The sequence below is a fragment of the Bufo bufo genome, chromosome 2 (assembly GCF_905171765.1).
Source record: "Bufo bufo chromosome 2, aBufBuf1.1, whole genome shotgun sequence".
In the NCBI taxonomy this organism is placed as follows: Eukaryota; Metazoa; Chordata; class Amphibia; order Anura; family Bufonidae; genus Bufo; species Bufo bufo.
The window spans coordinates 263,619,703-263,647,220 of record NC_053390.1 but is presented as its reverse complement, the minus strand read 5'-3'; the positions used below and the strand labels follow the sequence as shown (position 1 = coordinate 263,647,220).

The following is a 27,518-nucleotide window of genomic DNA, read 5'->3' as shown; positions in this document are numbered from 1 at the left end:
TAGCCATACGATAGTGTGAAAGAGGCCTTAAGGAGAGGTTTCTGGGGAAAAATATACTTAGCACTGCTAAGGCCTCTTTCACACTACCGTATGGCTATTTCAGTGTTTTGCGGTCCGTTTTTCACGGATCCGTTGCTCCGTTTTTTTGTTTCCGTCTCAGTTCCGTTTTTCCGTTCCGTTTTTCCGTATAGCAGTATACAGTAATTACATAGAACAAATTGGGCTGGGCATAACATTTTCAATAGATGGTTCCGCAAAAAAACACAACGGATACAGAAGACATACGGATGCATTTCCGTATGCATTCCGCTTTTTTTGCGGACCCATTGACTTTAATGGAGCCACGGAACGTGATTTGTGGCCAAATATAGGACATGTTCTATCTTTGCACGGAACGGAGATACAGAAACGGAATACATACGGAGTACATTCCGTGTTTTTTTTGCGGACCCATTAAAATGAATGGTTCCGCAAAAAACGGCCAGCAAAACGGAAAAAAAACCGGTAGTGTGAAAGAGGCCTAATGCTGACATAATAAAATTCTCAATATATTCACCTTTACAATTCTTCAATGTTCCTTTAGGGTTCTTGCATACACCCATATCCGTGAACTACAAAATTCTACCTCAGAAACCATACTGTTGCATTTCATTAAAATTTGCAGCCATTTGTTTGTGAACATGAAGGCTGCGGAAAAACATTTGAAATGGAGCCTGGACACACAAGTCAATACCAGCAACCCAGAGAAGAAAAAGATGGTGAAATCACCCAGTCCTCTAAGAACCTTCTCTTGATCATGAGCAAAGTCTGGACAGGCATATCAATAACAAAAACCCAGAGATGACAAATATGGTGAAACCACTACACCCTCTCAGAAGCTTCTCTTGTTCATAAGCAAAGCCTGGAGAGACATGTCAATACTAACAACCCAGAGAAGAAAAAGATGGTGAAATCACCCAGTCCTCTAAGAACCTTCTCTTGATCATGAGCAAAGTCTGGACAGACATATCAATAACAAAAACCCAGAGAAGACAAATATGGTGAAACCACTACACCCTCTCAGAAGCTTCTCTTGTTCATAAGCAAAGCCTGGAGAGACATGTCAATACTAACAACCCAGAGAAGAAAAAGATGGTGAAATCACCCAGTCCTCTAAGAACCTTCTCTTGATCATGAGTAAAGTCTGGACAGACATGTCAATAACAAAAACCCAGAGATGACAAATATGGTGAAACCACTACACCCTCTCAGAAGCTTCTCTTGTTCATAAGCAAAGCCTGGAGAGACATGTCAATACTAACAACCCAGAGAAGAAAAAGATGGTGAAATCACCCAGTCCTCTAAGAACCTTCTCTTGATCTTGAGCAAAGTCTGGACAGACATATCAATAACAAAAACCCAGAGAAGACAAATATGGTGAAACCACTACACCCTCTCAGAAGCTTCTCTTGTTCATAAGCAAAGCCTGGAGAGACATGTCAATACTAACAACCCAGAGAAGAAAAAGATGGTGAAACTACCACATCCTCTAAGAAGCTTTGCTTGCTCATGAGCAAACCCTGAACAGAAATGTCGATACCAACAACCCACAGAAGAAAAAAATGGTGAAGCCCCCACGACCTCTAAGGAGCTTCACTTTGTTGTGGGCATTGACACGTCTCTCCAGGCACTGATTCATTGCAAGGGTTTCTCCCCTGTTTTCAAGTACATGTTATCCATTTGTTACATGCACTCTACATGAAATATGTACTCTTGTGTAAATGTGTTCATACCATTAACCCTGAAAAAAATCTTTTTTTATATAGGGTCAGCATATTCCACAGCACTTGCAAAATGTGTCCACATGCTTGTCTAATACTTTTCTAACATTAAGCACTTTAAATCTAGCGGCCATTTGGTTTCATTCAAGAAGTTTATTCGTCCCTACAATCTTTCCAAAGTGAAATAAAGAAAGCTCTGCAAAACAAGAAGCACACATTAGTCACCCCATCCACAGCCTGCTATTTTTAAACATTCACATTGTGCACGGCAGAAACTTTCCAGTTTACATTAAGAGATCTGTACAGAGATGTCCAGTCGACACTTTCTAACCATGATTTCAAATACCTCAACAGCCAGAAAAACAAATGTCCCCTGTCCCCTTTGTGTGCTATTTAAAATGAATGAGATACACTTAAAGGGGAATGCAGCATTTCCTGCATGATGTAAATTCACTTTTTTCTGAATAGGGATCTCCAACTGATGGCTCTCCAACGGTTGCCAGAGTAGTACATCTCCCAGCATGTCCTGTCATCTACAGTTCTCCACATCAGCTGGAGAGCCACCAGCTGGAGACTACTCATCAAAGGGCATTGTAAGTAGATGACTTAAAGAGGTTTTCTGCGATTTTGATGCTAATGACCTATCCTCAGGATAGGTCATCAATATCTGATTAATGGGGGTCTGACACCTAGAACCCCCGCCAATCAGGTGTTTGAGAAGGCAATGGAGCCTGTGAGCGACACGGCCTTCTTGCAGCTTAGCAAGCACAGCGCCTTGGTATCGCAGCTCAGTCCTATTCACTTCAATGGGGCTAAGCATGATACCAAGCACTTGTGCTTGGTAAGCTGCAAGAAGGCCGAGGCGCCCACAGTAGCGCCAGTGCCCTCTCAAACAGCTGATCACCGGGGGTCCCAGGTGTTGGACTCTCACTGATCAGATATTAATGACCTATCCTGAAGATAGGTCGTCAGTATCAGAATCTCGGAAAACCGCTTTAAGCTGGCCATACATATTAGTCTTTTGTCAGCCGAACCCGCTGAGAATGGTGGGTTCGGCCGACACTCTAATGTGTGTTGGAAGCTCGCAACTCTCCCCTGACAGATGATTTCAGGGGAAACAATGATTGGGCAAAATCCATTTGTTCTCCCGGGAGATATGCCCTGGATCTCTGCAAGGAGCACCAGTACCCAGTTCTCAAGTTAAACGCACATACTCACTCTACCTACACATCTCCCGCACATGCACAAAGACAAATCCAATGACAAACAGCAAATAATATATTTGAAGATGATGCCATTGAAAAAGAATCTACTGTGGACAAAAATCTCTCTCTCGGATGCCTCCCCCAACCTTGTACAGTCTGGATGTGGTGGTTGCAGGTAGTCTCAGCTACTGAAACAGACAAAACTGTGCTTGTTCCGAAAACAGCAGTGTGAGCCTTCCACATTTCACCAATTACGCAATCTGTGTGGCTTGTTGTGCTATGCTCTTTCCTTATCTTTCAATTAGGCTACATGCACACGAACGTTGTTTGTTTCCCAATTTTTTTTGCGGATAGGATGCGGATCCATTCATTTCACGCGGACCCATTCATTTCAATGGGTCCGCAAAAAACACGGACAGCACACCGTGTGCTGTCCGCATCAGTATGTCCATTCCGTTGCCCCGCAAAAAAAATTGCGCATGTCCTATTTTTTTCTAGTTTGCGGACAAGAATAGGCATTATTACAATGGATCAGCAAAAAAAAATGGATCCACAAAAAAAAGGATGCCATACGGAACGCCATTCTTTTTTTTTTGCGGACCGCAAAACACATACGGTCGTAAGTATGTAGCCATACTTGTATGGGAGTTACAAAAACTATGGCAGCACAGCCCATTCAGCTGTTTCCATAGGTCCAGGTAGGACAAGGTCCAAAGAGGACCCATACTCACATGGAAAACCTCTTTTAGTTTCCATCCAGATTAATGAAACCAGCATTTTTTATAGCCTAATAGTTTGGTTTACATTATTTATGTGAGACTTTGTCCAAGTAGAACATCAATGCAGAGATAATCGGATCAACATGAGGGCTTTCTTTTGCCCGTTGAACTTTTACAGTCTAATTCCAAACACCAAAACACAAAAATATACCTTCCAGCCTACGGTTCAGTATTTACCTCTCAGAATGTTCTTCTTCATGCTTCATCTCAACAGCAAGTTTCTGTTATTGAGCCATATCAAAAGTTTTGATTGGCGAGGTCTGAGTGCACTCTCCCTCCTCGTTGAGAAGGAGCTAGATAGACTCAATAAAAAGTATACAGAACCTCCTGCAGTTAGGATAGAGAGCTCTCTTCTCATTCTAGGGATCGTCTCAACACTCAGACCCCCATCGATCATAACCTTAGAGATGTCTCTATGACATATCAAAAGAGACTGCACAATCAATCAGCTCAAACTGGACTAATATAATCCCCTTCTTGAAATCTCTTCAGTTGGTGCATCCAACCCCAGTATAGACAAAACTCCAAAAATACCCGTGGTCACTGTTAGTATGTGGCTCGTGACACCTCTGATCACTTACGGTATTGTTATGTAGCTGATAGTTGTGGTGTTCCCAGAATCTCATACCAGTGCTGCTCCATTCTCATGGCCAACTCAGGCTTTAGCCATGGCCTAGTAATAGACAGAAGGAGATCTCCAGAATTGACCATGTTTATTTTATAAGTTTATATTATAAGTTTATGTTACAATGTATTTTAAATGTTAACATTACACTTGTAATGTGTTTTGGAAACTAAGCCAAAATTTCCCATCCTGGGCCGTCAAACTGTTAGGACATCAAAATCCCTTTCATAACAAGAAAAGATATCACTTTGTATGAAATGCTACATCCAGTGGCATACCTCTAATAGAGGCAGGCCACGCAGCTGCTATGGGGCCCGTGGAGGAAGGGGGCCCGCAACAGCAGGAAAGCCCCGCCCCCAATTACACTTACATAGCTAGCTGTGAAAACCTAGCTAGTTGTGGAGAAGGACCAGCAATGACATCATCATCATGTGATAAGGGTCAGTAGTTTTACAGCTAAAGAACCTGCGATGATGTCATCATCATGTGATCAGGGCTGGACGACAAAGCTCAGCAGTGGTGGTGAACTGCCTGGGGAGAAGTGAGTGGTGTCCTGGGTTAGCCTATAATAGGGATGCTCAACCTGCGGCCCTCCAGCTGTTGTAAAACTACAACTCCCACCATGCCTTGCTGTAGGCTGATAGCTGTAGGCTGAGGAGTTGTAGTTTTGCAACAGCTGGAGGGCCGCAGGTTGAGCATGCCTGGCCCCTATAAGATCCTAATACGGGGAGTTGTAGTTTTGTCCTACTGTATTCCCCTCTACGTAACGTTCAATGATTCCCTAGAATAAAAATCTGGACATGCTGGGAGTTGTAGTTCTCTCCTCTTACAATATCCACTGATCCTATATAATAACAGTCTGGTAATGCTGGGGGTTGTAGCTCTCTTCTCTTATACTCTCTCCCTATAATGTCAACTTGTGTTCAGTAATAACAGCCTGGACTTGTTGGGAGTTGTAGTTCTCTGCTCACTACTTTTCAGCAATAAGGCCTGTTTCACACTGCCGGCAGTAGTTTCAGCAGAGAACAGCCTGTGGGATTACTGGAGGTTACTGGAATGCCCGCCGGCCCTACTGTACCCAGAAAGCTCCGGCGGGCTGTTCTCTGCTGGAACTACTGTGCCAGTGTGAAACAGGCCTAAACTGGTCATGATGAGACTTGTAGTTCTCTTATCACTATGATGTTCTGCAGCAGCTGAGGTGTGTATTAGGCTTTGTTCACATCTGCACTAGTGACGTTCGCTGTTCTGCTCTGTCATAGGAGCACAACAACAAGAATCCTCCAGACATGGGGGCCCAATTCAGATTCTTGCTGTGGGGCCCATTGATTTTAATGTACGCCCCTGGCTACATCCCAAACTGCAGAAAAGAATCATGATAACTATTCTGAACCACACAAAACTGCAAAAAAGTTTGCAAGAAAGAGAGCGAGAGACATCAAATAACAGAGCAGAGGGTGAAGTGGAAACTTTTTGGCAATGGTGCTGAATAGTGCTTTCTTTTCATGCAGGTAAAACAAGCACCCGTAGAGTGTCTCCCCAGCAGATCATGAGCTTCCCAAGTGCTGAACCCCCACGATCAGGCTCGTCTCTGGGGTTCCAAAGCACCAAAAGGGATTCTCAGACCGGACAACTCCGTGCAACTGACAGTTCCCCATGAATCCACAGTCTGCCTGCATTTTAACTGACTTCTCAAGCTGGAGACTAGTTCTGTGTGCTGCCTCTGTCCTTTGCCAGTAATTCATTTACATGCAGAGCGCCGGCAGTCAGAAGAAACGTATGGACGACACGTGAACACACACAGGCCATCAGGTAACTCCCAGTTGTTCACAGCACCATAAAAGAGGCAATTGTGAGTTGGAGAAGTGTGCGACCATTTCTAGAGCGGAGTTTATTAGCAGTGAGAAGGCACAGGACCTCAGTAATAGTAGTGGATGGCGTGTTACTCTGCCGAGGGGGAAGTTAACTTTTCATTCCGGTGTAAAAATAGAGAAGGAACCTAACAATTCTGGTAGAAGACAATGTTCCAACATGAATATTGATGTGCCGTTCCACCGAGGCCTACAGAGAATAGGAGGGCTAACAGGAAATCCGGCCCACAATGCTATGTAAAAGGGTTACTTTTCTGATACCTTCTCCTGTCTCTCCGGCTTCACAAAGTGGATAGTACAAGGTACTCTCAGATAATGCAGAATGCTGGGAGAAGCAATGCCTCGCTACACTGCAACCACACTCTCATCTTCATCCTCTCATAATAGCTGGCTGTATTCAAAAATATTTTCATATTAATAAAATTACAATAATATTGGGTACATCTGTCATAATCCGTTCTCTGGCGGGGAGACTGCTCATCCTGAATCATGAAGTTCTCCACCATATCTTCCATCACATGTCACAGAGGCTTTCATAGAGGGCCCAGCGCCTTTTGGCTCCTGTCAGCCGCTCTAGCTTTGACTAAAGAGTAGCTCAGTATGGGAAATGAGTATAAGCGCTTACAAAAGCCATGAGAGGCCAATAGAAGGAATATACATTTCTGAAGGTTTTTTTTGCTTTATTTTTAAAGAAACGGTTGTGTCAAAATCGACCGCTTATTTAAAGGTGAATTAACAGTCTTACACTGGAGAGATTGGGGGATCATCCGTGTATTTCGTTGCATACTTGCATAATAACAATTCTGTTGGTTAAAAAAAAATTTATTATACTCCTTAAAGGTGCTCTCTTTTTCTTTTCATATTGATGACCTATCTTCAGGATAAGGCTACTTTCACACTCACGTTTGGTGCGGATCCGTCATGGATTTGCACAGACGGATCCGTTCAGATAATACAACTGTCTGCATCCGTCATGAACGGATCCGTTTGTATTATCTGTAACATAGCCAAGACGGATCCGTGTTGAAAACCATTGAAAGTCAATGGAGGACGGATCCGTTTTCTATTGGCCAGATTGTGTCACAGAAAACGGATCCGTCCCCATTGACTTACATTGTGTGTCAGGACGGATCCGTTTGGCTCAGTTTCGTCAGACGGACACCAAAACGCTGCAGGCAGGGTTTTGGTGTCCGCCTCCAAAGCGGAATGGAGATGGAATGGAGGCAAACTGATACATTCTGAGCGGATCCTTTTCCATTCAGAATGCATTAGGGCAAAACTGATCCGTTTTGGACCGCTTGTGAGAGCCCTGAACGGATCTCACAAACGGAAAGCCAAAACGCCAGTGTGAAAGTAGCCTAAGCCATCAATATCAGATCAGCGGGGGTCCGACAGCTGTTCAGCAATTTGAAGAGAGGTCAACGCTCTTCATGCCTTCTCTTCATTGTTTACCTATTCGCCGTCGACAACGCAGCGGTGAGCAGGTGTAATTACAAGAAGCTGCCCCATTCACTTCAATGGGACGGCTCTGTAGTATACACTTGAATAGGAAAGAGCCGTCCCATAGAAGCGTGCAACCCTTGTAAATGGCCTACAATAACAATACTCACCTGTTTTCTCCTCTGCTTCTTCCTGCGCTGTGCTCCGGTCCTCACTGCTGCTATTTGTTTTTCTGGCTGCAGTGGTACGCGGTTCCGTTCACATACAGGGATATTTGGCTTTTGGGTGAAATTTATGGAAAACATAAAAAGTTCACGCTACAGTGATATTATATCATGAAAGTAGGGCATTTAAGTAGAAGCAGCAATGGTGATTTCCTCATCTCAAACTATTTATTGAAGCAGAAGCCAACAACAGTGGTGGATATACCCCCACAATAAATGTCACTGTCTCAATAACTTGTCATGTGGCCTTCAGCATCAATTACAGCTTGACAATGACATCTCATGCTGTTCATAAGTCGACTTATTGTCTACTGAGACATGACATTCCACAATTCTTGAAGGGTGGCCCTCAGGTCATTGAGGTTCTGGGGTACAGAGTTACGAGCCTCTACACGGCGACTCAGCTGATCCCATAGGTTTTCAATGGGATTCAGGTCTGGAAGTAGTGTAGACCACTCCATTCAAGGCACCCCAGTATCCAGCAGCCGTTCCCTAATGATGCGACCTCAATAAGCTGGCGCATTGTCATCCGTGAAGATGAAATTAGGCCTGTGTTGTTCATGCAGAGGTACAATGACTGGATAAATGATGTTATTCAAGTAGTATGGGCTTGTCACTGGACCATTCACAAAGTGTAGGACAGTTCTGTATTGACTAGACACACCTGCCCACACCGTACCACCACCACCAAAGGCTCATCTGGTGACAACAGTGGATGATGCATAGCGCTCTCCTTGACGTCTCCAACATCGTTGGTGGCCATCATTTCTGCTCAGCGTGAATCGACTTTCATCAGTGAACAGCACTGAAGGCCACTGGTCCCTCGTCCAGCGTAGATGCTTCCTGGCCCATGCAAGACGATGACAACTGTGCCTGGTGGTGTGGCCAGGTACCCTTGCAGGTTGTCTAGCATGCAGACCATGCTGATGTAAATGGTTTCGAAAGGTCTGACGTGACACTTGGGTGCCTCTGACTTCCATTAAATGTGCCTGGAGTCATCCGATTCTGAAGGGCAATGTTCACAATGAAGCAATCATCAGTGTGGGATGTGGCCAAAGGACGTCCACTTCTATGCCTTTCTGTGACTCTTCCAGTCTCTCTGTATCTCTGTTGCAACTTGCTGATGACACTCTGTGACACTCTATGCTCTGTGGCCACTTCTGTCTGAGAACATCCTGTTTAAAGACTCACAATGGCGAGGTACTGTTGATGAATTGTTAGGTGTCGTCTTGGTCTCATGATGTCAAAATGTGAACAGCATGATGAGGAGGACTGATTAAATACCAATTCTAATTTAAATTTATTGGGACATTCATAGATCAAACACCTGTTGTGAATTTTGCCGTTAAGCTCCTTGTTAGAGAACATGTGCATTCAAAAGTTTAGAGAAGGTCACAATAAGTTCACCTGTAAAGGTTAGAGTGCATTTTAGATTCATCCTAAAATTTCACCCACAAGCCAAATATCCTTAACTTTTTGTGAGTAGTATATGTCAACGATGATGTCAGCAGCAGGAGGACCAGAAGCATAGCGCTCGATAAAACAGCAAAGAAGTGGGTATCCATTCATTTATTATTTAAAGCCAATTATAGGAGATGCCCGAGTTTTTATATTACTTGGACAACCCCTTTAAAGAGGACTAACCAGCAACCAACATGTCTGTTGTAGTAAATACACAAATTCTACCTAAAATGACAATTCTGGAGTATCTTTTCTTAGAACTTCACATCGTACTGTTCTTCTTTTTATTCCTCCCAGAAAGGTATGACTTAACTGACAACTGGGTGTTACCACTCCCTTGTCAATGGCATGTGTCCCTGCACAGTCTGATATTGTCAGTAGAGATGACCAAATTTCAGGTTATGAAGTCTATGGGCTGCAAAACGGATCCGTCCCATTTCCGCTATGCAGGAGAGGACTCCCCTGCATAACCGAAATGGAACAAATCCGTTTTGCAGCCCATAGACTTTTATTATGACGAATGAATATCGGAATGCCTCTAAAGGCATTCCATTATACATTCCTTTATAGAATTGCGCTATGATCCGTAATTTAATTCACATTTTACCAGTAAACGAAGCGTGAACGAATTTCAAAATATGAAATTCGCTCATCTCTAATTCTCAGCAATAATTGGATACCATAATAGTGTGTATGGACAGAACTGGCTAAACCCAGGTGTCAATATAATCATACATTTCTAGGAGAAGTCACATAAAATAGTGTAACACAGAGGTGTACAAAGAAGTGCTTATGAATAGTGTTGAGCGACACGAGCTTCGGATGCTTCATCTGAAGTCGCTTCGTTTAAAACTTTGGAATAATACTGTATGAAATCCGTTTCTGTACAGTATTAGACTATATGAGCTTTGATGAGCCAAAGTAGGTTATTAGTGAAGTCGCGCGTGACTTCGTTGACTAACTTCGGTAGTTGATTTTTAAAGTGGAAACCACTTTAAAATGTGAAACCGAACTCAGCTTCTGTTCCGAGGTACAACAGTACTCAACACTACTTATAAATTATTATTTTATGGAGAATTCAATAATTTACAAAAACAGACAAGTCAGGAGAGCGGACAGGTCCTTCTTCTGAAGAAAAAATCATTGGTAACAACCATTCTACTCTATAAATACTGCGCATTAACAGCCATTCTACACTATAAATACTGTGCATTAACAGCCATCCTACATTATAAATACTGCGCATTAACAGCCATGCTACTCTATAAATACTGCACATTAACAGCCATGCTACTCTATAAATACTGCACATTAACAGCCACCCTACATTATAAATACTGCGCATTAACAGCCATGCTACTCTATAAATACTGCGCATTAATAGCCATCCTACATTATAAATACTGCGCATTAACAGCCATGCTACTCTATAAATACTGCACATTAACAGCCATGCTACACTATAAATACTGCGCATTAACAGCCATGCTACACTATAAATACTGCGCATTAACAGCCATGCTACTCTATAAATACTGCGCATTCACAGCCATTGTACACTATAAATACTGCGCATTCACAGCCATTGTACACTATAAATACTGTGCATTAACAGCCATCCTACATTATAAATACTGCGCATTAACAGCCATGCTACTCTATAAATACTGCACATTAACAGCCATGCTACACTATAAATACTGCGCATTAACAGCCATGCTACACTATAAATACTGCGCATTAACAGCCATGCTACTCTATAAATACTGCGCATTCACAGCCATTGTACACTATAAATACTGTGCATTAACAGCCATCCTACATTATAAATACTGCGCATTAACAGCCATGCTACTCTATAAATACTGCACATTAACAGCCATGCTACACTATAAATACTGTGCATTAACAGCCATGCTACTCTATAAATACTGCGCATTAATAGCCATGCTACTCTATAAATACTGTGCATTAATAGCCATGCTACTCTATAAATACTGCGCATTAATAGCCATGCTACTCTATAAATACTGACCATTAACAGCCATGCTACTCTATAAATACTGCACATTAACAGCCTCCTCCTGAGGAAGCAAACTATACGCGAAACGCGCGTTGAGGAGCGCCATTGCCCTGATACCTGTCCCTGCTCCATTGGTATGTAGCCCTATACACCTGCTTCACCTTATATTTTCGGATCTTGTGTCTGCTATTTTGGTATTCATGCACACTGGTGTATTGAGGCAAGCGCACCTTTGCTATAGACTCTCCATGTTCCTGGTATTATATCCTTTGGGATAATTGATTATTTATATATCACATATATGGAGATCTATTTACGTCCGTCCAATGGATGGGGCAGGTAGCAGTGTGATGCAGGATTGTGGTTGTTCCTGCTCATTTACTGTTTTATAATATGTATCATGTATGTCTTTCATGGATATTGAATAAAATTGATTTGTATTTTCTCATATCGGTGTGTTTAGCACTCTTTTTCTTCATTGTGGTATCATGTAATTGCGGGAGTGTACCGTTTATTTTCAAGACCGCAGGTGATTTTATAAATACTGCGCATTAACAGCCATGCTACACTATAAATACTGCGCATTAACAGCCATGCTACTCTATAAATACTGCGCATTAATAGCCATGCTACTCTATAAATACTGCGCATTAACAGCCATTCTACACTATAAATACTGTGCATTAACAGCCATCCTACATTATAAATACTGCGCATTAACAGCCATGCTACTCTATAAATACTGCACATTAACAGCCATTCTACATTATAAATACTGCACATTAACAGCCATCCTACATTATAAATACTGCGCATTAACAGCCATGCTACTCTATAAATACTGCGCATTAACAGCCATGCTACACTATAAATACTGCACATTAATAGCCATCCTACATTATAAATACTGTGCATTAACAGCCATGCTACTCTATAAATACTGCGCATTAACAGCCATGCTACACTATAAATACTGCACATTAATAGCCATCCTACATTATAAATACTGTGCATTAACAGCCATGCTACTCTATAAATACTGCACATTAACAGCCATTCTACACTATAAATACTGTGCATTAACAGCCATGCTACTCTATAAATACTGCGCATTAACAGCCATTCTACACTATAAATACTGTGCATTAACAGCCATCCTACATTATAAATACTGACCATTAACAGCCATGCTACTCTATAAATACTGCACATTAACAGCCATGCTACACTATAAATACTGTGCATTAACAGCCATGCTACTCTATAAATACTGCGCATTAATAGCCATGCTACTCTATAAATACTGCGCATTAACAGCCATGCTACACTATAAATACTGCGCATTAATAGCCATGCTACTCTATAAATACTGCGCATTAACAGCCATTCTACACTATAAATACTGCACATTAACAGCCATGCTACACTATAAATACTGCGCATTAATAGCCAGGCTACACTATAAATACTGCGCATTAATAGCCATGCTACACTATAAATACTGCACATTAACAGCCATTCTACACTATAAATACCGCGCATTAATAGCCATGCTACACTATAAATACTGCACATTAACAGCCATTCTACACTATAAATACCGCGCATTAAAGAGGAACTTTCACAGTTTTATTTTTATTGTAGATAAATACCTTCTCCCTGGCTGTGACGCTCTCCGCTGTGATTGGATCGCGGCACAGCCAGGGAGAAGGAGACGCCCATTGAGAAACCCTGGCGTCTCCTCCTCCCTGTACCGATGCTCAGTATTAGCATACTGAGAGGGAAAAATACAGGGGGGCACAGCGGGGCGCAGGAGCGATATTTAAAAAAAAACATTCAGGGTGGCAGCATCAGTGGCAGGTACCCGGCAAGTAAAGGTATTTATCTACAATAAAAAAAAACTGTGAAAGGTCCTCCTTAACAGCCATTCTACACTATAAATACTGCGCATTCACAGCCATTCTACACTATAAATACTGCGCATTCACAGCCATTCTACACTATAAATACTGCGCATTCACAGCCATGCTACTCTATAAATACTGCGCATTAACAGCCATCCTACACTATAAATACTGCGCATTAACAGCCATCCTACACTATAAATACTGCGCATTCACAGCCATTGTACACTATAAATACTGCGCATTCACAGCCATTCTACACTATAAATACCGCGCATTCAGAGCCATTCTACACTATAAATACTGCGCATTAACAGCCATCCTACACTATAAATACTGCGCATTAACAGCCATCCTACACTATAAATACTGCGCATTCACAGCCATTGTACACTATAAATACTGCGCATTCACAGCCATTCTACACTATAAATACTGCGCATTCACAGCCATTCTACACTATAAATACTGCGCATTCACAGCCATTCTACACTATAAATACTGCGCATTAACAGCCATTCTACACTATAAATACTGCGCATTAACAGCCATTGTACACTATAAATACTGTGCATTCACAGCCATTGTACACTATAAATACTGCACGTTCACAGCCATTGTACACTATAAATACTGCGCATTTACAGCCATTCTACACTATAAATACTGCACATTAACAGCCATCTTACACTATAAATACTGCGCATTCACAGCCATTGTACACTATAAATACTGCGCATTCACAGCCATTCTACACTATAAATACTGCACATTAACAGCCATCCTACACTATAAATACTACGCATCAACAGCCATTGTACACTATAAATACTGTGCATTAACAGGTATCCTACTGTGACGCTTCGGTGTGGGAGGGAAACACCACACCGAGCATAGGAGGGTAGGGGGGAACAGAGAATCAGGCCTGAGAACTTTGGAAGGAAGATGGACACATCCTAGTAAAAACCCTAACCAAAATCCTGACGGACTACCAGTATGAACAGACCCCAAAGGTAGGTGTGTTCATACGCAGGAATACCTAGAGTCCTATCTAGCCCTATAGGGCCCTGGTACTAATGGCAGGGATAAGACTACCTGTTCCTCCAAAAGGAAGGACGAACAGGAATCTACTTCAGGCCTAATACGAACAATAGGGAAAAGCAACACACAAAAAACAAACAAAATACAAAAGGGAAGGAAAAACTTAACTTCAAAGAGGCTATGGAAGCACCAGGAACTCAGCCGAGATCCAACCACAAACAATCCACAGGCACAGAAGCTATAAACCGCACAGCATTGTGGGAGAAGCAACTATAAATAAGGAAGGTTAAATGACCACATAAGCAACACCTGAGGCAAGGGGTGTGGTAGTACCAGAAACAACACAGACACCTAAAACCTTTCAGATCAAACCACGTGTTGCCACTTGCCAGTCTCACAGATCTCCTGCGACTCACTGTTGCCGGGTCGTCCGTATGTATCAGTACGTCCGTGACAGCTACACTATAAATACTGCGCATAAACAGCCATCCTACACTATAAATACTGCGCATTAACAGCCATCCAACATTATACTATCTTCAAATATGGCACTTGTTTGGACTAAATGTAAGGACAACTGGACAAACATGTCTAGAAAATAATCAGTCTGCCATGCTCTGACACTCTATACCATAGATAGCGTTATAAAGATGTTACTATAGGAATGGTTCTCATATTTTACACATATGATGCTGTATTCTTAGTCAGAATATGACATGGTGTAGTGTGCACCTTATGTCATAGGAACTGGATTAACTAGAACCGCACTTTTACATTTAAAGAAAGTGTTTAAAGGGACACTGACAGGCTTAAAAAGCATATTTAGGTATATATATGACAGTACAGGTCTTATAAAGTGTATTAGAGTCATCTAAGTATCCCCCCTGTCCACCTTATAACTACAGTAAAATGAAGTTTTATAACCTGCTTGAATCGTGTTCAATCTGCCCAAGGGGCGGCGTTTCATCTCAACTTGCGCCCAGCCAGCCTCGCCACAACTGCCGTTTTGAAGCGCCGCCCAGCTCATCAATATTCACTTCGCTGGGCGGCTACTCTGAAGCGCTGCTCTGAACTGTGCCCGGCGCATGCGCATAAAGCAGAGGCTGCATCGGCCTCTGAGAATCAGACTGTGCGCAGGCGCGATGCGATCCCGGCCAGTGAGGGTGCCGGGCGCATGTGCTGAAGATGGCCGGGGACACTAGTAGCCGCCCAGCGAAGTGAATATTGATGAGCTGGGCGGCGCTTCAAACGGCAGTTGGGGCGAGGCTGGCTGGGCGCAAGTTCAGATGAAACACCGCCCCTTGGGCAGATTGAAGACGATTCAAGCAGGTTATAAAACTTCAGATTACTGTATTTATAAGGTGGACAGGGGGGATACTTAGATGATTCTAATACACTTTATAAGACCTGTACTGTCATATATATACCTAAATATGCTTTTTGGGCCTGTCAGTGTCCCTTTAAATAGAATGTTTTAGACCTGGACTTAAAGGGGTATTCCCATCTGGGTCACTGATGGCAAATCGCTTGGGATATGCCATCACTGTCAGATAGGTGTGGGTCCCACCTCGAGGATTCCCTCCTATCTCCACATTAGGGCCCCAAAGTGAATTAGAGCACACTACACATACGCAGCTTGCTCTCCATTCATTGCAATGGGACTTGCCGGACGAGAGCCCTTGGCTATTTTTGGAAGACACATAACAGTGAACGGAGAGCAATTTGCGCTAGCATGGCCACCTCTTCATTCACCGCTGAGGGACTGCTGGAAATAGCTGTAACACCTTGGACTCCGATCTACTACATAAAATCTAAATTAAAATTCATTTTAATTCCACGTTGTAATGCAACTATAAAGGGAAAACATCCAGGAAGGTGAATACTTTTAGAAGGCACTGTATCTGACGGCGGGGACCCCTGCCTGTCCACTGCAGCCCCTGGGGAGCTGGACCACCACTAATCAGACATTGATGAGCCATCCTGAGGATAGGTTTACTGCATTCTCACCTCGCATTTTCTAGAGAAAGTCAATGGCGCAGAATAACAGATTATTTATCTATCGGCCCCCTCTTTGTTTTACCCGGGACATCCATAAAACATAGGAACATGTGGGGATACTCAAGCTCACTTTAAAGTGCGGAGAATATACCCTATGGAACGTGTTGTAGTATGGGCATGCAACCCACATTCAGCAACATAACACGTTGCTACACTGCCTTCCAAGAACAATTAGAACCAGGACCCAGGGAGCATTTCCAAAAATTCTATAGGTTTATGAGTCAGCATTTTACAATGAGCCAGTGTTATGTGCCTTACATTCTCTCTCAGGTTTTTAAAGTTTAACTAAAGACGTGCCAAGGCGATACCTCTTACCCTATTCTATACAGACATGTCAAGTGAGCAAACTGGAATAGCCGTGGAAGTGGACAGATGTGACATGTCTGAGCTTCTTAATCGCTTGGAGAGCTCCTGGAGAGCTTGCCGCATATGTTTGTTAGCATGCTTATTTACCAGCCCCCAAAACAACACTTTGAGGGCTTGTTCAGTGAACGTGTTCCCACTACTACGAGGGTACTAGGACATCTATAGTTTCTGCGATTTTATACAGACTCTCTGGAAAGGATTCCGGTAACCAATCAGCCAGATATTCTTAGTCACTATAGTCATCACTTTTTCTATGTATTATAGTTATCTTGTCTCGTGATGACCTGTTCATATCAAGTAGAATGCCACTATACAACAAATGCTGCATCATCTGTCCAGCATTATTACATAATGTTGCATGAGCTGAGTCACTGATAGCTGTACATGGGGGAATGTGTTATCAATGATTGATAGCATTCTCTGTGTAAGTGTGTATACATAGATAGCTGCCAGTCACTGATATCTGTACAAGGGGGAATGTGTTATCAATGATTGATAGCATTCTCTGTGTAAGTGTGTATACATAGATAGCTGTCAGTCACTGATAGCTGTACATGGGGGAATGTGTTATCAATGATTGATAGCATTCTCTGTGTAAGTGTGTATATATAGATAGCTGTCAGTCACTGATAGCTGTACACGGGGGAATGTGTTATCAATGATTGATAGCATTCTCTGTGTAAGTGTGTATACATAGATAGCTGTCAGTCACTGATAGCTGTACATGGGGGAATGTGTTATCAATGATTGATAGCATTCTCTGTGTAAGTGTGTATATATAGATAGCTGTCAGTCACTGATAGCTGTACACGGGGGAATGTGTTATCAATGATTGATAGCATTCTCTGTGTAAGTGTGTATACATAGATAGCTGTCAGTCACTGATAGCTGTACACGGGGGAATGTGTTATCAATAATTGATAGCATTCTTTGTGTAAGTGTGTATACATAGGTAGCTGTCAGTCACTGATAGCTGTACACGGGGGAATGTGTTATCAATGATTGATAGCATTCTCTGTGTAAGTGTGTATACATAGGTAGCTGTCAGTCACTGATAGCTGTACATGGGGGAATGTGTTATCAATGATTGATAGCATTCTTTGTGTAAGTGTGTATACATAGATAGCTGTCAGTCACTGATAGCTGTACATGGGGGAATGTGTTATCAATGATTGATAGCATTCTTTGTGTAAGTGTGTATACATAGATAGCTGTCAGTCACTGATAGCTGTACACGGGGGAATGTGTTATCAATGATTGATAGCATTCTCTGTGTAAGTGTGTATACATAGATAGCTGTCAGTCACTGATAGCTGTACACGGGGGAATGTGTTATCAATGATTGATAGCATTCTTTGTGTAAGTGTGTATACATAGGTAGCTGTCAGTCACTGATAGCTGTACATGGGGGAATGTGTTATCAATGATTGATAGCATTCTCTGTATAAGTGTGTATATATAGATAGCTGTCAGTCACTGATAGCTGTACACGGGGGAATGTGTTATCAGTGATTGATAGCATTCTCTGTGTCAGTGTGTATACATAGATAGCTGCCAGTCACTGATAGCTGTACATGGGGAAATGTGTTATTAATGATTGATGGCATTCTCTGTGTAAGTGTGTATACATAGATAGCTGTCAGTCACTGATAGCTGTACACGGGGGAATGTGTTATCAATGATTGATAGCATTCTTTGTGTAAGTGTGTATACATAGATAGCTGTCAGTCACTGATAGCTGTACATGGGGAAATGTGTTATCAATGATTGATAGCATTCTCTGTGTAAGTGTGTATACATAGATAGCTGTCAGTCACTGATAGCTGTACACGGGGGAATGTGTTATCAATGATTGATAGCATTCTCTGTGTAAGTGTGTATACATAGATAGCTGTCAGTCACTGATAGTTGCACACGGGGGAAGCCTTATCAGTGATTGATAGCATTCTCTGTGTAAGTGTGTATACATAGATAGCTGTCAGTCGCTGATAACTGTACACAGGGGAGGTATTATCAGTGATTGATAGTATTCTCTGTGTAAGTGTGTATACAGAGATAGCTGTCATGACCAATAGTTGTACACGGGGAGGTGTTATCAATGATTGATCGCATTCTCTGAGTAAGTGTGTATGCAGAGATAGTTGTCAGTCACTGATAACTGTCCCCGTCGAGGTATTATCTGTGATTGATAGTATTCTCTGTGTTAGTATGTATACATAGATAGCTGTCAGTCAATGATAGTTCTACACAGAGCGGTGTTATCAGTGATTGATAGCATTCTCTGTGCAAGTGTGTATACAGAGATAGCTCTCAGTCACTGATAGCTGTACACATAGGAGGCGTTCTCACTGATCGATAACAATCTCTGTGTAAGTGTGTATACATAGATAGCTGTCAGTCACTGATAGTTGTACACGAGGGAGGTGTTATCAGTGATTGATAGCATTCCCTGTGTAAGTATGTATACATAGATAGCCGTCAGTCACTGATAGCTAAACATAGGGGAGGTATTATCAGTGATTGATAGTATTCTCTCTGTAAGTGTGTATACATAGATAGCGGTCAGTCACTGATAGTTGTACACAGGGAGGTGTTACCAGGGATTGATAGAGAGATCAGTCACTGATAACACCTCCCCTGTGTACAATGAAAACAGAAATATCAGAAATTTAAAGGGTATATTTTACCACATACCACTATGTGAAGTGGTCCCATGTCCTTTCTAGCATCTTCATGCATTCCCTCAATCCTAAATGAAAAAGACTATGCATGTACAGAACGCAATCCCGCAAGACTTTAGGGACTGCCTGGCCGATACATCACAGAGGAGGAGGCGCAGCATAGAAGACGTGAGGAGGAGCCTCTGGGTGCAATGAGATGCAACGGCATTGCCCTCATTGCACCTAGAGGGTATTTTACATATTATAAAATGTTTTTTCCAAGATTGACAAAACGCGTGAAGATACCTGAGAGGACACGGGACTTGTCTTACATGCGCGGATGAACAGTGGCTGACTTTTCCCACAAAAATATACATCCATCTGCTGAGCTCCTACTGCATGCAGATTGCACTGCTATATGGCTGGAGCTTGTAGTAATGGATGAAATGCCGTTAACAACGCGACGAATAAAGTTGCAGCAGGTATATTTGGGCATAGGACACCGGCCAGTCTTACCAAGTCAAAGCTGCTAATTATGACCGGTCCCTCCTTTAACTCCTTACTTGCCCCCAAGAAGAATAAATCTGTCACTATAGAACTAGAAGTATTCATTTCCTAATGAAGTTGTGCCACTTGTTACAATTATACCTTCCAGGATTTCATTCCAGAATCCATAAAGAACTCGGGTAAAGGATATATTCTTCGCATTAGCTGAGATTTATTGCCTTCTTCAAGCAGTATATTACCATATAATTGAAGTGTTGAGGAGAAGTAACTTAATTAACTGTTAGAAAAGTCACAGGCACTGCAAGCCATTATGAAAAAAATGAAAGGAACTGGCAATTCACGTCATTTGGCGGCAAATTAGGAAATGGCTTTCTATGGGATTCTCTGCCTGTCCATGACAAATCCATGCCCACTGTGCTGTCACTCTTCAGCAACCTGCACTCAGCTACACGCTGGACATACTGAACCAATCAATACCGCATTATGCAATCCGGAGGGCCCCTCCTGTTGGGCACTTCATGTACTTCCCAAAATAGTAACAGCCCCCACAGCTTTACTAAATGCACCATCCGCTCTCTTTGAAATGATTCCAAACTTTCATGGATTCAACCACCATCTTCCGTCTACCTTCCATTCAGAACATAGCGACCTTGGCCACAACGCGCGTCGCAGCCACTGAACTGACCGTGGGCCAAAGCGTGAAAAAAAATCAAGCAGTATTGTTTTTTGTTTTTTTTTGCAAATCTGGGTCACGGCAACTTACGAGTTGAACTGTGACCCCATTAGGGCTCATGCACACAACAGTATGTAATTGGCGGTCCGCAAAACACTGATCCGCAAAAAAAAAAAAGGATGACATCCGTGGGACATCTGTGTTGCATCTGTTTCTTTTTTTTGTGGATCCGTTGTAACAATGCCCGTCCTTGTCTGCAAAACAGAGAAGAATAGGACATGTTCTATATTTGTTTTGCGGACACGGAACGCACACAGAGTCATTTCCGTTTTTTTTTTTTAAGTCCCATTGAAATGAATGGTTCTGTGTACAAACCTGTAAAAAGAAACTGAACAGAAACGGAAGAAAAATACGTTCATGTGCGGGAGACCCTTGGTCATGCCACCGACCACAGGGGTCTAGCAGTGGTCACCTCTCTACAGGATGTGAGGTTACTAAGCAACAGTGGAGGAGTAACGGCAGGAACGCTACTTATGGGGCAAACTGTAACTTTCCAGTACTTTGTCAGAGTTTCCCTTTAAGATCATTCAGACCGTGGGCAGCCTTTCAAATCTGCCTACAAGATACTAACAGCAGTCAGAGTTCTGCTTTAAGGTAACCCTATTTCTGCAAGGGCTTCCCAAACCGCCTCTGGCTGGAGTTGCCCTTTAAGCTTTGTGGCTGGATACAGACATTCTTTTTTACAGAGAGACCATGAAGTAACAGAACTTTATCCAACCGGACCTAAAAGGAATTTTTAAAGGAACAGCATGGAGTCATGGTCCCAATAGCAGTTCATACATTGAGAGGACAGCACACAGGCTCTTACCCTATAGACTTGCATACATTCCTTCCTCTAGGACCGAGTTCTTGGCCACTTCCACAGTTCACACAGCAAAGCATTAAAATCACCCCAGAGAAGAAGCAGAAGAAGTGAGACCCTGGTGTCCCCTTGAGCAGCAGAGTCCATTCCCTCACACATCTTCCCTCCATCCCTGAGAACTTTCCTCCTCTCCTCATCCCCATCCGACCCAGAGAAGCCGACTGCTCAATCTGCATCATCCCAGGCACCCTGCTCGCTGCGAACTTTCAAAGTCCCCCAGAGGAGCAGAGGAGCATCTCAGCAGGGGGGCATCTCAGCCGGGGGTCTCCGAGGCTTCTCCTGAAGGCTGCAGTCCACGAGGTGTCCGGCTGCAGACTCCTGGCTGCACACGACCAGGACACGACTTGTTTTGGTGCCGCCGCTCGCACGGAGCGGAAATGGAGCTCGGTCCCTGGGACTGCCAGGCAGCTTGAAGTGATTTCTACGGCAGGAGTGGCAGAAGGAAATTCCAGATTTGCTACCCTGATTCTCCAGGAGGTGGGGCATAGTGGACGTGTCCCACCCCACCTCGACCACTTATGGGCACTGAAGCTTCTCCTGGTGGCAGGGCTCTGGAGCCCCCCGCACAATGCTTCTCTTATTTCAGCTCAGGACTGGGGGTCTCTAGCTGGGATTTAGACCCATTCTGACATCTGCTGATCTAAGCTGAAAACTTTTCCTGTGGTATAAAGGATGCAAATCTGCTCCTACATGGGCCCCCTGTAAGCCAATGACTGTACAGGAGGACCGCAGGGTGTCCCTTAGAAGTTATACACACACATAACTGCTGCAGAACCTCTTTAGGGAGAGGAGAGTAAAACTGGCTATATGCTTGTTCGCACTCTTATTTGTTGGCCATGTTCACATCAGCGCTGGTCATTTCCGTTGCTCTCATGCGTTAGAGGAGCAGAATAATGAAAATGGGCACGAAACTGAGCAGAGAAGCCCTCACTGAGTATTATGGGGTCCAACTGGTTTCTGTCTGCACTTCATGTAGCGGTATTTGTTTGGCTGAAAGACAGCGATCTCAGTCGGATCCCATCATAGTCACCAGGGACCACGCGGTGCGACTGGGCTAGGCTGCATACCGTATATAGTTGGGTAGTAGGGCTAGGCTGCATACCATTTAGTTGGGTAGTAGGGCTAGGCTGCATACCGTATAGTTGGGTAGTAGGGCTAGGCTGCATACCGTATAGTTGGGTAGTAGGGCTAGGCTGCATACCGTATAGTTGGGTAGTAGGGCTAGGCTGCATACCGTATAGTTGGGTAGTAGGGCTAGGCTGCATACCGTATAGTTGGGTAGTAGGGCTAGGCTGCATACCGTATAGTTGGGTAGTAGGGCTAGGCTGCATACCGTATAGTTGGGTAGTAGGGCTAGGCTGCATACCGTATAGTTGGGTAGTAGGGCTAGGCTGCATACCGTATAGTTGGGTAGTAGGGCTAGGCTGCATACCGTATAGTTGGGTAGTAGGGCTAGGCTGCATACCGTATAGTTGGGTAGTAGGGCTAGGCTGCATACCGTAAAGTTGGGTAGTAGGGCTAGGCTGCATACCGTATAGTTGGGTAGTAGGGCTAGGCTGCATACCGTATAGTTGGGTAGTAGGGCTAGGCTGCATACCGTATAGTTGGGTAGTAGGGCTAGGCTGCATACCGTAAAGTTGGGTAGTAGGGCTAGGCTGCATACCGTATAGTTGGGTAGTAGGGCTAGGCTGCATACCGTATAGTTGGGTAGTAGGGCTAGGCTGCATACCGTATAGTTGGGTAGTAGGGCTAGGCTGCATACCGTATAGTTGGGTAGTAGGGCTAGGCTGCATACCGTATAGTTGGGTAGTAGGGCTAGGCTGCATACCGTATAGTTGGGTAGTAGGGCTAGGCTGCATACCGTATAGTTGGGTAGTAGGGCTAGGCTGCATACCGTATAGTTGGGTAGTAGGGCTAGGCTGCATACCGTATAGTTGGGTAGTAGGGCTAGGCTGCATACCGTATAGTTGGGTAGTAGGGCTAGGCTGCATACCGTATAGTTGGGTAGTAGGGCTAGGCTGCATACCCTATAGTTGGGTAGTAGGGCTAGGCTGCATACCGTACAGTTGGGTAGTAGGGCTAGGCTGCATACCATATAGTTGGGTAGTAGGGCTAGGCTGCATACCATATAGTTGGGTAGTAGGGCTAGGCTGCATACCGTATAGTTGGGTAGTAGGGCTAGGCTGCATACCGTATAGTTGGGTAGTCTGGTCCTCTGCCAGAATAGATTGACAAGAGTTTGGGCCGCATATCTCAATCTAGACTGAGCTTGTTCCTATCAGCGTTGTGTCGTCCATGTTCTGCCAGAGGAACAGAAAAATAGAAAAATAAAATAAAAATAACTCATCTGTTTTAATCCGTTTGCATCAGTTCCGTCAGGTTTTGATGTGATAGAAGTCCTGCCCATTTTACTTCCTGTCAAACTGGAACCTGACAGGATTTACACAACCCGAGCACAACTTATGCTCAGAATAAGGCCCCGTTCACATGACCATATTTTTGGTCTACATCCGAACCACATTTTTTGCGGATTGGATGCGGACCCATTCATTCTAATGGGGCTGCAAGAAATGCGGAGAGTACACCGTGTGCTGTCCGCATCCATGTGTCCGTTCTACGGCCCCACAAAAAAGATAGAACATGTCCTATTCTTGTCCGTTTTACTGATTTTTCCGTTTAAACCATGTCCATGCCCCGGCGTTATTATGGGCAGCTGATGAGAAATAAGTATGAGTAGTGCAGCAGCAGCGCGACTCCTATGCGCAGCGCGCTGTGGCAATGCAGTCACTTCCTCCATGTACAGTTGCAATAAAAAGTATGTGAACCCTTTGGAATGATATGGATTTCTGCACAAATTGGTCATAAAATTTGATCTGACCTTCATCTAAGTCACAACAATAGACAATCACAGTCTGCTTAAACTAATAACAACAAAGAATTAAATGTTACCATGTTTTTATTGAACACACCATGTAAACATTTACAGTGCAGGTGGAAAAAGTATGTGAACCCCTAGACTAATGACATCTCCAAGAGCTAATTGTCCAATCAATGAGATGAGATTGGAGGTGTTGGTTACAGCTGCCCTGCCATATAAAAAACACACACCAGTTCTGGGTTTGCTTTTCACAAGAAGCATTGCCTGATGTGAATGATACCTTGTACAAAAGAGCCCTCAGAAGACCTACGATTAAGAATTGTTGATTTGCATAAAGCTGGAAAGGGTTATAAAAGAATCTCCAAAAGCCTTTCTGTTCATCAGTCCACGGTAAGACAAATTGTCTATAAATGGAGAAAGTTCAGCACTGCTGCTACTCTCCCTAGGAGTGGCCGTCCTGTAAAGATGACTGCAAGAGCACAGAGCAGACTGCTCAATGAGGTGAAGAAGAATCCTAGAATGTCAGATAAAGACTTACAAAAGTCTCTGGCATATGCTAACATCCCTGTTAGCGAATCTATGATACGTAAAACATTAAACAAGAGTGGATTTCATGTGAGGATACCACAGAGGAAGCCACTGCTGTCCAAAAAAAACATTGCTGCACGTTTACAGTTTGCACAAGAGCACCTGGATGTTCCACAGCAGTACTGGCAAAATATTCTGTGGACAGATGAAACCAAAGTTGAGTTGTTTGGAAGAAACACACAACACTATGTGTGGAGGAAAAGAGGCATCGCACACCAACATCAAAACCTCATCCCAACTGTGAAGTATGGTGGTGGGGGCATCATGGTTTGGGGCTGCTTTGCTGCGTCAGGGCCTGGATGGATTGCTATCATCGAAGGAAAAATGAATTCCCAAGTTTATCAAGACATTTTGCAGGAGAACTTAAGGCCATCTGTCCACCAGCTGAAGCTCAACAGAAGATGGGGGCGTTGAAACAGGACAACGACCCAAAGCATAGAAGTAAATCAACAACAGAATGGCTTAAACAGAAGAAAATACGCCTTCTGGAGTGGCCCAGTCAGAGTCCTGACCTCAACCCGATTGAGATGCTGTGGCATGACCTCAAGAAAGCGATTCACAGCAGACATCCCAAGAAAATTGCTGAACTGAAACAGTTCTGTAAAGAGGAATGGTCAAGAATTACTCCTGACCGTTGTGCACGTCTGATCTGCAACTACAGGAAACGTTTGGTTGAAGTTATTGCTGCCAAAGGAGGTTCAACCACTTATTAAATCCAAGGGTTCACATACTTTTTCCACCTGCACTGTGAATGTTTACATGGTGTGTTCAATAAAAACATGGTAACATTTAATTCTTTGTGTGTTATTAGTTTAAGCAGACTGTGATTGTCTATTGTTGTGACTTAGATGAAGATCAGATCACATTTTATGACCAATTTGTGCAGAAATCCATATCATTCCAAAGGGTTCACATACTTTTTCTTGCAACTGTATATGTACACCCTCCAATCCCGTCCTGGCCGCTCAGCAATCACGTAAACGCAGCGCGCCTCGGTTCCACCTCCACGCCATATAATCATAGCAGAGCGGGGAGTGATGCATGAGAACAGATTATTGCTGGGTGCCATTTTCTTTTTGTGCCAGCATGGAGCAGGAGTGGAGAAGAAGGTAAATACAACTGGTGGCAGCAGGCACACTGGGGGCAATATGGCAGCAGGCACACTGGGGGCAATATGGCAGCAGGCACACTGGGGCAATATGGCAGCAGGCACACTGGGGGCAATATGGCAGCAGGCACACTGGGGGCAATATGGCAGCAGGCACACTGGGGGCAATATGGCAGCAGGCACACGGAACAATATGGCAGCAGGCACTCTGAGGGCAATATGGCAGCAGGCTCTCTGAGGGCAATATGGCAGCAGGCACACGGGGTGATATGGCTGCAGGCACACTGGGGGCAATATGGCAGCAGGCACACTGGGGGCGATATGGCAGCAGGCACACGGGGTGATATGGCACCAGGCACACTGGGGGCGATATGGCAGCAGGCACACTGGGGGCGATATGGCAGCAGGCACACGGGGTGATATGGCAGCAGGCACACTGGGGGCAATATGGCAGCAGGCACACTGGGGGCAATATGGCAGCAGGCACACTGGGGGTAATATGGCAGCAGGCTCTCTGAGGGCAATATGGCAGCAGGCTCTCTGGGGGCAATATGGCAGCAGGCTCTCTGTCAGCAATATGGCAGCAGGCACTCTGGGGACAATATGGCAGCAGGCTCTCTGGGGGCAATATGGCAGCAGGCACTCTGGGGGCAATATGGCAGCAGGCTCTCTGGGGGCAATATGGCAGCAGGCTCTCTGGGGGCAATATGGCAGCAGGCACACTGGGGCAATATGGCAGCAGGCACTCTGAGGGAAATATGGCAGCAGGCTCTCTGAGGGCAATATGGCAGCAGGCACTCTGTGGGCAATATGGCAGCAGGCACTCTGAGGGCAATATGGCAGCAGGCACTCTGGTGGCAATATGGCAGCAGGCACTCTGAGGGCAATATGGCAGCAGGCACTCTGAGGGCAATATGGCAGCAGGCTCTCTGGGGGCAATATGGCAGCAGGCACTCTGGGGGCAATATGGCAGCAGGCACTCTGGGGGCAATATGGCAGCAGGCTCTCTGGGGGCAATATGGCAGCAGGCTCTCTGGGGGCAATATGGCAGCAGGCTCTCTGGGGGCAATATGGCAGCAGGCTCTCTGGGGGCAATATGGCAGCAGGCACACTGGGGCAATATGGCAGCAGGCACTCTGAGGGAAATATGGCAGCAGGCTCTCTGAGGGCAATATGGCAGCAGGCTCTCTGTGGGCAATATGGCAGCAGGCACTCTGAGGGCAATATGGCAGCAGGCACTCTGGTGGCAATATGGCAGCAGGCACTCTGAGGGCAATATGGCAGCAGGCTCTCTGGGGGCAATATGGCAGCAGGCACTCTGGGGGCAATATGGCAGCAGGCTCTCTGGGGGCAATATGGCAGCAGGCTCTCTGGGGAAATATGGCAGCAGGCTCTCTGGGGGCAATATGGCAGCAGGCTCTCTGGGGG

The 27,518-nt window shown here is 44.2% G+C and overlaps 1 protein-coding gene across 1 annotated transcript in view; it reads right to left on the bottom strand.

Annotated features, from left to right (window-relative positions):
• The window catches only part of SCARF2 (scavenger receptor class F member 2), a 222,146-nt gene extending 200,233 nt beyond the window's left edge, over positions 1-21,913 (bottom strand). Inside the window, exon 1 of the mRNA XM_040416534.1 lies at positions 21,463-21,913. Within this exon, the coding sequence (XP_040272468.1) occupies positions 21,463-21,695 (233 nt within the window). The 5' untranslated portion in view covers positions 21,696-21,913. The remainder of the gene's footprint in view (positions 1-21,462) is intronic.
• Positions 21,914-27,518: the final 5,605 nt, after the last annotated feature.